Source organism: Myxocyprinus asiaticus, chromosome 43, assembly GCF_019703515.2.
Source record: "Myxocyprinus asiaticus isolate MX2 ecotype Aquarium Trade chromosome 43, UBuf_Myxa_2, whole genome shotgun sequence".
Lineage (NCBI taxonomy): Eukaryota > Metazoa > Chordata > Actinopteri > Cypriniformes > Catostomidae > Myxocyprinus > Myxocyprinus asiaticus.
In genome coordinates, this window is record NC_059386.1 from 20,636,334 (window position 1) to 20,648,153 (window position 11,820).

The window sequence follows — 11,820 nt, forward strand, 5'->3', positions numbered from 1 at the left end:
ATAAAATTAGGTTACAACAAGCCATCAGACTTCACAGTAGGTGGCCACAGCCATCTACTGGCTGTTACTGGAATGACATGGTTTTCAAGTCATGTTATTTATATTTTGTTCACCAGGTGGCAGCAATCTGCCTCCAATATATGTCACATTCTCATATTTTCTTCATGTTTCAACATCTAGAAGTGTATGTTCTGAATTTTTTATTTTATTATTATTATTATTTTCAAAAATGTGCTTATTTGGGATGCAAATTAATGGTAACATTTAGAAATGTACATATAAGATCAAAATAGCATTAAACCCCAAAAGAAATTCCTAATTGTATTGTTCTTCAGGGAAGAAACTTTTTTATCATTATCATAAAAAGTGTTACACATCTAAACCTTCAGGTCAAAGATGACCGTGAATGCCAAAGGAAGGTGCCATTTTTGAATAACATAGAAGGGTTAAAACTTACCTCTGGAAAAAAATAAACAATAAACAAATGCATTATTTGCATTGTGAAAATGTGTCATTTGTTTTGTGAAAATGGTACATTTTTGAAAGCGGAACGTTAGAGCGGAACTAAACATGTTTGTGCAATAGTTGCATTCCGGAAGATTTAACACGGTGCATTTGTGCGCTGCCTTCAGAACAAAAAAGCAACTTTCAGGCATTTTTGGGTGCTCTGTGCTGAATAAAGGTGGGCTCTCTTTTAGTTTTCCTCAATGTAAAAACGTCAAAGCTATATATATTATTACAGTTCATCCTTCGTGTCAAAGCTAGACAGTGCGGTGCCATTGTCTCTCAATGTAGCCGATAGAAAAGCGCGTAAACACCCGCCGATCAGCATAAACGGATTGATATGTGTCTCATTATCAAGCAGACGTGTTGTAACTAAAGATAACTATCCTGGACTTAAAACAAATGAGTTTGCCAGATTTAATCAAAATCTTAATTCATAATGTATTATAACGGGATGTGGGTGTGTTGTAGCACAGAGCACATTGGAAGCCTCAAAACATACCGAACGGCCACAGGTCATTTTTGGTCATTTTCAAAAAATGTTTACATTATCGACTTACAAAGTACTGACATTTTAATCTCAGTTTAGTTCAGTTTTAGCCCATAAGAGCTGAGGGTAAATGTTTATTAACATATCGTCATTTTTTTTATTCATAAAGGACAACTTGACTGTTGTTGTTCTTTATTTTATTATTTTATTTAGTTTGACGAATGAAGCAAGGATTGTAACACCAGTGACAAACTCTCCTAAAAGTTGAATTTTCCAAGATGTTGTCAATTGCATCACAAAACAAACACCACTGATTAGACTAAAATTAATAAATCATACCATTAAATGCATGTTTTTTTTTTTTTTTCAATAAAAATCTTTCAAATGATCACTAAACAATGTAACACCAATGACATATTTAAATGAACCATGTGGGGAAAAATTACAGTTAAGATGTAAATTAATAACCTTTTCAACATTTGAGCAGTCTCTTCTTCCTCTGAACTTTGACATTGTAAGTTATTTTCTGAAATGTTTTTTTTTTTTTTATAAATGTTTTTAACATGGAAAACACCACTTAAAGGAATAGTTCACCCAAAAATGAAAATTAGCTGATAATTTACTCACCCTCAGGCCATCCAAGATGTATCTGAGTTTCTTTCTTCATCAAAACAGAATTTAAGACTTTTAGGATTTCATTTCAGGCCTCCTCCTCTAAACAATGCAAGTGAATGTCCTCCATTTTTTGACGGTCCAAAATGCATATTTAGAGTGCATCAAAATAATCCACACGACTCCAGTCGACAAATAAAGTTCTTCTGAACGTAAACGATTGATTATTTTTAGAAACAAAACAATACTTATATACTTTTTAACTACAAATGTTCACTTCCGTACATCTCTGTGACGCGCGCTCATGAGAGGGATGACGTAAGCTTGTTGGTAATGTTACGCGTCACGTGGAGGAGGAGGCAGGAAGCGCGTCATTGTTTACAAGTGAAACTTGTGCCGTTCACAAACCAAAACAGTCCAAAACAATATAAAATAAATCATTTCCAAATAATAATAATTAAAAAAAACCAATGTAAACGATGATGCGCTTCCTGCCTCCTCCACGTGACGCGTAACATTACCAACGAGCTTATGTCATCCCTCTCATGAGTGAGCGTCACAGAGATGTACGGAAGTGAACATTTGTAGTTAAAAAGTATATATGTAGTGTTTTTTTTCTAAAAATAATCAATCGTTTGTGTTCAGAAGAACTTTATTTGTCGACTGGAGTCGTGTGGATTATTTTGATGCACTCTAAATATGCATTTTGGACCGTCAAAAAATGGAGGACATTCACTTGCATTGTTTAGAGGAGGAGGCCTGAAATGAAATCCTAAAAGTCTTAAATTCTGTTTTGATGAAGAAAGAAACTCAGATACATCTTGGATGGCCTTACGGTGAGTAAATTATCAGCTAATTTTCATTTTTGGGTGAACTATTCCTTTAAATTAAACAAAGGGATAAACATTCCTTTTAAATTATTTAAATGATTAATTACTTATTTTGTTTTGCTTTTTTGCACACTTGTTAAGCCTTGCACTAATGCTTGACCTGAGAAAAGAAAATGAGTAAAAAATAAACACAAATAACTGTAAATGTCATAAAAGTGGTGTACCAGATAAAGGGAACAAGGGTTCAGGCAATTGCCAGATCTAAATATATTTTCAAATTTTTAAAAAATAAAAATATAGAGTCAAACCGTTTCGTTTTGTTTAATAAAGGATTAGGTTATAGAATGATGTGTTTTAAATTGGGTTTTTTGACTCTTGAAATATTTTTAATGACTGAAAAGACATGTTTGCCATCATATTTTGATAATATTAGTTCCCTCTGTTTTCTTTCTCTTTTATCCCTTAATTTATTTTTCTCTAAAAGCATATTATGATATTATCTAGCCCAGTAACTATTTTACATTTCTGTTCTGTAGATGAGCGGGGACTCAGATGGTAATAAAGAGTTCCATGAACAGCTTCGTTTGCAGCAGCTGTATGGCCAGAGGGAAGAGAGTGGAGATGATCCATACACGTATGTCGATCCAGAGGATGGCACTGTGTATGACTGGGACCATGAAAAGAGGGCATGGTTTCCAAAGGTAAAGTATTAATTTTTCCATGTGGATCAGTGTTTTCTATTGAAGTTCACCGGTTAAACTGATTTATTTCTTTGTAGATAAATGATGATTTCATCGCAGCATATCAAGCAAACTATGGCTTCAATGAGGAGGGGGACCCTGATCCAGCTGCTGCAGCGCCTCCTGCCGAATCTCTCCCTGCACAGCCAGAGGCAGCCAAGAAGCCAGGGGAACCCAAACAAACAGAGAAACCCAAGAAACCTGAGGAGAGCTCTGACCAAGACAAAGCTGAAGAGGGAACGCAGAAAGGAGAGAAGAGGAAAGCAGATCCAGGTATGCCTAGGCGAGTTTTTCATAATCATTAATCTGATAAATGAATACAGATGATTATACTTGTTAACAATAATATTAAATTAAATGATGTATCTTGGGATTTACAGGCTGGTTTGAAGTTGAAAAGGATAAAAACACAAATGTTTATGTGACAGGTAAACACTTTTCCGACTTTTATATTATATCATATTATATTTGTCTTCAATGTTGATCACAAGTTAGTATCTGTGGTTTAGCCTTAGGACTCCCCCTAGTGGCCATCACGGCTTTCAAATCCTTTTTTTACTTTCAGTGTTTGCTGGTTTAAATGGAAAATCAAATATTTATTTGTATTTTATTTCTGCCAGGTCTTCCTCCAGACATAACTCCTGATGAGTTTGTAGATGTTATGTCCAAATGTGGAATTATCATGCGTGATCCTATCACAGAGGAATATAAAATTAAACTCTACAAGGACAAGGATGGGAACCAAAAAGGAGACGGACTTTGCTGCTACCTCAAGGTTGGCCGTTATAACAGCTTAAAGGGATAGTTCACCCAAAAATGAAAATTCTCTCATCATTCACTCACCCTCATGCCATCCCTGATGTGTATGACTTTCTTTCTTCTGCAGAACACAAAGATTTTAAGAAGAATATCTCAGCTCTTTTGATACATACAATGCAAGTAATGGTGACCAACACATTCTGAAGCTCCAAAAAGTACATAAATGTTGCATAAAAGTAATCCATAAAACTCCACTGGTTTAATCGATGTCTTCTGAATGATCCTAGTAGTTTTGGGTGAGAACAGACCTAACAGACCTTTTTCCACTAGAAACAATATTTCACTCATTTTCAAGCTCAACTACGTTTCTTAGCCCCTGACACATGCGCAGAGCGCTAGGAAGTGTAATCACTTGAAAAGGAGTTAAATTGTATTTCTAGTTAAAAAAGAAGTTATATTTTGGTATTTTGGATTGCTTCAGAAATCATGGATTAAACCACTGGAGTCACATTTATGCTGCTTTTATGTGCTTTATGGAGCTTCAGAATGTGTTGGTCACATTCACTTGCATTGTGAGGACTTTCAGAGCTGAGATATTCTTTTAAAAATCTTTGTTTATGTTCAGAGAAGAAAATAAGTCATACACATCTGTGATGGCATGAGGGTGAGTAAATGATGAGAGAATTTTCATTTTTTTGGTGAACTATCCCTTTAATAGTATTTGAGTGAATAAAATAGAACTAAAATTATATTTCAAACTTCTACATATACATTCACATAGTTTTATAAATATACTGTATATATTAATATATATGCTTTCACATATACAGTAGTACACATGTATATATACAGGTGCATCTCAATAAATTAGAATGTCGTGGAAAAGTTCATTTATTTCAGTAATTCAACTCAAATTGTGAAACTCGTGTATTAAATAAATTCAATGCACACAGACTGAAGTAGTTTAAGTCTTTGGTTCTTTTAATTGTGATGATTTTGGCTCACATTTAACAAAAACCCACCAATTCACTATCTCAAAAAATGAGAATACATCATAAGACCAATAAAAAAAACATTTTTAGTGAATTGTTGGCCTTCTGGAAAGTATGTTCATTTACTGTATACGTACTCAATACTTGGTAGGGGCTCCTTTTGCTTTAATTACTGCCTCAATTCAGCGTGGCATGGGGGTGATCAGTTTGTGGCACTGCTGAGGTGGTATGGAAGCCCAGGTTTCTTTGACAGTGGCCTTCAGCTCATCTGCATTTTGTGGTCTCTCGTTTCTCATTTTCCTCTTGACAATACCCCATAGAGAATCTGGTGAGTTTGCTGGCCAGTCAAGCACACCAACACCATGGTCATTTAACCAACTTTTGGTGCTTTTGGCAGTGTGGGCAGGTGCCAAATCCTGCTGGAAAATGAAATCAGCATCTTTAAAAAGCTGGTCAGCAGAAGGAAGCATGAAGTGCTCCAAAATTTCTTGGTAAACGGGTGCAGTGACTTTGGTTTTCAAAAAACACAATGGACCAGCACCAGCAGATGACATTGCACCCCAAATCATCACAGACTGTGGAAACTTAACACTGGACTTCAAGCAACTTGGGCTATGAGCTTCTCCACCTTTCCTCCAGACTCTAAGACCTTGGTTTCCAAATGAAATACAAAACTTGCTCTCATCTGAAAAGAAGACTTTGGACCACTGGGCAACAGTCCAGTTCTTCTTCTCCTTAGCCCAGCTAAGACGCCTCTGACGTTGTCTGTGGTTCAGGAGTGGCTTAACAAGAGGAATACAACAACTGTAGCCAAATTCCTTGACATGCCTGTGTGTGGTGGCTCTTGATACCTTGACCCCAACCTCAGTCCATTCCTTGTGAAGTTCACCCAAATTCTTGAATCGATTTTGCTGGACAATCATAAGGCTGCGGTTCTCTCGGTTGGTTGTGCATCTTTTTCTTCCACACTTTTTCCTTCCACTCAACTTTCTATTAACATGCTTGGATACAGCACTCTGTGAACAGCCAGCTTCTTTGGCAATGAATGTTTGTGGCTTACCCTCCTTGTGAAGGGTGTCAACGATTGTCTTCTGGACAACTGTCAGATCAGCAGTCTTCCCCATGATTGTGTAGCCTAGTGAACCAAACTGAGAGACCATTTTGAAGGCTCAGGAAACCTTTGCAGGTGTTTTGAGTTGATTAGCTGATTGGCATGTCACCATATTCTAATTTTTTGAGATAGTGAATTGGTGGGTTTTTGTTAAATGTGAGCCAAAATCATCACAATTAAAAGAACCAAAGACTTAAACTACTTCAGTCTGTGTGCACTGAATTTATTTAATACACGAGTTTCACAATTTGAGTTGAATTACTGAAATAAATGAACTTTTCCACAACATTCTAATTTATTGAGATGCACCTGTAGTTTCACATTTACAATAGTATTCTGATAATTAGTAGTAGATCATATTGAAGGGCTCCATTTGGTTGCGCCTGTCACCTGCAGAAAGAGTCTGTAGCCCTCGCCGAGCGCCTTTTGGATGAGAATGAGATTCGGGGCTACCGACTGCATGTGGAGGCAGCACGATTTGAACTCAAAGGTTCATACGATGCCAGCAAGAAGAAGAAAAAGAGCAAAGAGTATCGCAAGAAGCTTCAGCAACAACAAAAGTAAGAACCTGTTTGAATTTAAAGGCTCTGCTGAATTTTGTAGACAATTGTGGCACGAGGTGCAACAATCCTCTGCTTAATCTATCAACAGATTTTTAAAATTGCTATATATGTGACTAAGATTACTTTTATGTAACGATTATAATGATAGACAGCTGGACTGGAGGCCAGAGAAGGCCGGGGATGTTCGCAAAAGGCATCAAAAAGTTGTCATCATCCAAAACATGTTTCATCCCAGCGACTTTGAGGCAAGAGACAACCTCAAAACACACAGACGCACCCACAAACACACAACGAACTGCACATAATGTTGGTTAATGTAATTATTATTATTTTTATTTTTTTTGGCATCACTTTGCATTATGTGCCAAAAGACATTCTCTGGTATTGGACATGTATAAAGTTGATTACAGTTATGCATATGACTAGTAACATGATTACCAGTTTAAGAGCTACAGCATTGTTTAACTAATCTGTAACAGTGAAAAGTCTGTCTGTGTCAGAGAACACAGCAGGTCTGTCTGCATTCCTAATGTAGGTGCAACTGAAAGGCTCAAATGTGAGCAGGAATGCAGGTGTGGATCTGCAGTTCAAGGATCATCACAGTCTCTTTAATCAGCTTTAATGAATGAGGCTGATGCTTGTGACTAATTCTTCACCCCTTAATTTGTTAAAAACATATGCCTAATATAAGTAGACATAAACTACATAAAAAAGAATATACACTCACTGAGCACTTTATAAGGAACACTATGGTCCTAATAAAGTGCCCAACGTGGTCTTCTGCTGTTGTAGCCCAACCGCCTCAAGTTTTGACATGTTGTGCATTCTGAGATGTTATTCTCTCACTAGAGTTGTACAGAGCGGATATCTGAGTTACTGTAGCCTTTCTATCAGCTCAAACCAGTCTGGCCATTCTCCATTGACCGCTCTATTCAACAAGGTGTTTCTGTCCACAGAACTGCCGCTCACTGGATGTTTTTGGTTTTTGGCACCATTCTGAGTAAACTAGAGACTGCTGTGTGTGAAAATTCCAGGAGATACAGGTGTTTCTAATAAAGTGCTCAGTGAGTGTATATACACTACCAGTCAATAGTTTGGGCACACACCTATTCATTCTTTAATAATTCTGGTTTACACATTTTAGAATATTAAAGTATAAATATTAGCTTCTTCAAAGATTACAGCTCTGCAAACTCCGGTCATTCTCTCAACAAACTTCAGAACGTGAAATTATCTGGAATTTTTTTAAACCGTATTTATGGAGTTCCCATGTATGCTGAGCACTTATTTGCTGCTTTTCCTTCACTGTCTGGTCCAGATTTGTTTTAATTAAAATGTTTCTTATTAATGCAAACATTAGCTATTCATATTTGTTTACAGGTCAGAAGGTTTAAGATCAGGTAACAGACTGGTAGTGTATTCTGGTTTATGAGTAAAATAGCTGCATAATATGTGTTACGCAGGAGGATCCACTGGTGCTGAATGAGTACAGAGATGACCTGCGGACAGAATGTGAGAAATTCGGGCAGGTGAAGAAGGTCATCATCTTTGATGTAAGTCTGAATACTTCTCCTTCATAGCAGTACTATTATGTATGCAGCTTTTTTATAGAAACATTTTTCTAGAAACTTAAATTATATATTTACTAGTGCTGTCAGTTGATTAAAATATGTAATCGCATATTTTCATAATCACGATTAATCGCAGAGTTTGAAAGTGCTAAAATTTGACTCTATATATACTTATTTTCTCTTCAAAATGCATTTAGTTCCTCTTTAGAAAAGAAAACAATATAATATGTCATAATGTTTTATTAACTTTTTCCAAACAAAGCCTTCTACCGTATAACGATAGAAATGCATTAAAATATCACCAGTTCAAGTACTTTTAAAAACTTCTAAAACAAAAAAGTCTAAGTAGGAGGTTGACAAATGGAAAGAACTAGTCTCCATAGGTTGCATGTTCATTGCAATGGGTATTTAATTTCTTAAACCCTCATCCTCCACATCGGCTGGCAGGCTGTGGCAACAATTGTGAAGCCGCATTCACATGATTCAAACTTGGAACTCCACATGAAAAGAGCTGCAGCTGAAGAGAATGTTTTTTATTTTCTTTGAGCGCTGATACTGCCCACGTAATGGCACTGCCCAATGCGTCACCATGGAAAAACGCTGTTGCTTCACTCCTGCTTGTCATGTAAATGCGGCTTTAGTTTGTTGCGTGTCTTTGGCTTTTGGTGGATAGTTAAGACATGACTTGCTTCTTTGGTAATTAAATTAAGAGGTCCTTTCTCCATCACTTGATAATTTACACAGAATTAAACATGAACCAATGTCAAAATGGTAAATGTGTTCATCAAATTAACCGCATGCTTTTTGTGTCTTATCATGGGAATCAGAGGCACCCAGATGGAGTGGCATCCGTAGCTTTTAAGGAACCTGAAGAAGCAGATATGTGTCTGGCAGCTCTGAATGGACGCTGGTTTGGAGGGAGGCAACTATCAGCACAACTGTGGGACGGTGTAACTGACTACCAGGTAAAATACTTGGTCTTTTTAAAGCGGTCATATCATGAGGGAGTTTAGTGTACTATGACAACATTGTCATTTTCAGAACTCAGCTTTCAAAAACAGAAATCCGAAACAGTTTGACCACCAGGATCTTAAATTAACTTTTCCTTTAACCTCCTGAGACCTGAGTGTGATTGCTGTGTGCATTTTTTTATTTCCCTTTTTGATTTGTAACTAGTGGCACCTAATAAACAAGAAAAACCAAACATTTCTAGAGCAAATAGTTTTCCTAAATATTTATGTCCACATATGTGGACAGTGGGACTAAGTTGAAATTTTAAATAATACCAAGCTATAGAAAGTTTTTTATTACATTTTTTTATTATGTTTCCAGGAGTGTTGGTTATTCATGTTTTTGAGACGTTACAGAGATTACAGCTTATTTTCTGTTAATCTGAATAAATAATTCTGATTCAAAGGAATGGCCAGCATCATCTAATCACTCCAAACCATGTTAAAATAAAATGATACATTATAAATTCTGAATCTATGTACTGATTACCATTGTCCCATGTCCGACACTCTTTTAGTATGGTCAATGGCCAGAATATACGCAGACAACGTGCACAGATGAGGACCGTGTGCATGAGTCAAGAAAATCTAGGCGGCTGTGCTAATGACGCAGTTTGCGTCACACATACTGTGCAATCAGCAACATGGACGCATGAAATATACTTTGGCCTTTAACCTCCAGTGTGCTGTCTGTCTACACTGGTCTCAGAACAGTTTGAGATGCACCTTATACATGCTTTTTCAACTTTTGAGGGAATAATGTCCCAAAATCCACGTATGTGGACATCATGTTTATCAGGGCGCTGACGCGCGATAAATGAAAGGTTTTTTTAAAGCAGTATATCTAACAAAACTAGAGACACTACTCTTTAAATCCCAAACAGGTTTCAACGAAAAAAACATAAAGAGGTTTCTTACCAGAGGCACTTTCATTGGCTCTGTTCCCGTAGAAGTGCTTTACAGAAATCAACGTCATGTCGGTGAGCCAGTAGTTTAATCCTTAAATGACAGTCTAGAGTCTTGTGAACAATATTCAGTCGGTTGAAACTAATATAAATTATGCATTGTGTATAGCGAAGCCAAAATACAACTTCCACGCATGTGGACAGGGAGGCGCACGAAGGGGGCATTTTTATCTAACCATATAAAAAATATAAGGTGTCATCCCTTTTTTGTCATATATTCAATTGATTTACTCGATTCATATAAATTCTCAATTTGCATAATTGAAAATGTATTACAGTTTACACATAAAATTCAATCAACATCAACTCATACTTTACACAAAAATATGTATAATAATTCTGCATAAATAAAGGAATTCATTATGGAGCATTTTTCGTCCCTCTATTTAGAAATTTGGGGGCATTTTTGCCCTGAAGCCCCCTTAATTTCTGACCCTGATGACAACCCGAATTTGCACATAAATGATGCCAATTCTGTGTTCAGAAACTTGGCCCGCCCAGTCAAAGAGAGGTAGTACAAGTAGGATAGATGCTATTATTCCTAAACATCAGAAGATTTAACGATAAGTTTAAAATACGAGGAAGTTTGCCAAATCTTGTGCTGTTCCTGGCTGCATATCTTAAAGCCACAGCAGCAAAAAACAAACCGTTTAATGTTAAGTGTTTGAGAGAGTGTAGAAAATGGTCATCAAGTACTAAATTATGACTATATTTTGATGCAAAAAAATTGACTAACTTTTTAAGTGGAGCTTGGGGAAAAATTATGATATGTCCCCTTTGAGATGCAAAACTTACGTGCTAAATAGGACAATGATTAAATGTTAAGGTGAATGTAGCCATATATATATATTTCCTTTCTTGGCACTGATTTTCTCTCCTGCTTCTCCTTTGTTGCACTTTGTGTCTCTGGTCACCCAGGTTGAAGAAACATCACGAGAACGAGAAGAAAGACTGAAGGGCTGGTCCTCTTTCCTGAGTAATGAGAGTGCATCTGGTAAAGCTGAAGCAGAAACTCAGGGTGAAAAACAAAATTCTACCAAACAAGAGGAAGCAGCTGAACAGACCCAACAGGAGGAGCACAGAGGAGAAAGCACAGCAGAACGACAGATGGAGGCCAACAAAAAGGAGGAGGAGGAGGAAGAAGGAATGGCGTCAACTGACAGTAGTTTAGCAGGAAGTGATGATGAGGATGCATAGACATGGCCCATGGGAAAGGACAGAACTTGTTTAATGTTCCTACCTTATAAACATCTTAACACTCAATGCCAATTCACTGTGTTTCCCCTGTATTTCACCATATTAAACTGTGGTGCTTTCTGGCTAGAAGGACATCGATAGAAATTTGACTGGTCATGTGTTGATTGCTTTTCTCACTTTTCTTCATGCTAATGTCCCTCAGTGTCTGAATCAATTTGAACCTCTGTTAATAGTTTTATAATAAAAAAAATATCTGTGACCACAGCAATGTTTTTTTTTTTTGCCTGATCAGTGTTTTAAAAAGATGAACTTTCAAGCTACATCAACCAAACTGCACAGTCCTTCAGCCTCTTCTGACATAGTATGTTATGGTTTCTTTCTTAAAGGAATATTCCTGGTTCAATACAAGTTGAGCTCAATTGGCAGCACTTGTGGCATAATATTGATCACCACAAAAAATAATTTCGAACAATCCC

General features: G+C 36.8%; 1 protein-coding gene across 1 annotated transcript; it reads left to right on the forward strand.

Annotated features, from left to right (window-relative positions):
- The first annotated feature begins 594 nt into the window (after positions 1-594).
- htatsf1 (HIV-1 Tat specific factor 1) lies at positions 595-11,608 on the forward strand. Its single transcript, XM_051685902.1, has 10 exons — positions 595-682; positions 2,973-3,137; positions 3,215-3,449; positions 3,557-3,604; positions 3,797-3,951; positions 6,435-6,598; positions 6,750-6,846; positions 8,065-8,154; positions 9,000-9,137; positions 11,066-11,608. Exons 2-10 carry the CDS (start codon positions 2,973-2,975, stop codon positions 11,342-11,344), a joined length of 1,371 nt encoding a protein of 456 aa, XP_051541862.1. The 5' UTR covers positions 595-682; the 3' UTR covers positions 11,345-11,608.
- Positions 11,609-11,820: the final 212 nt, after the last annotated feature.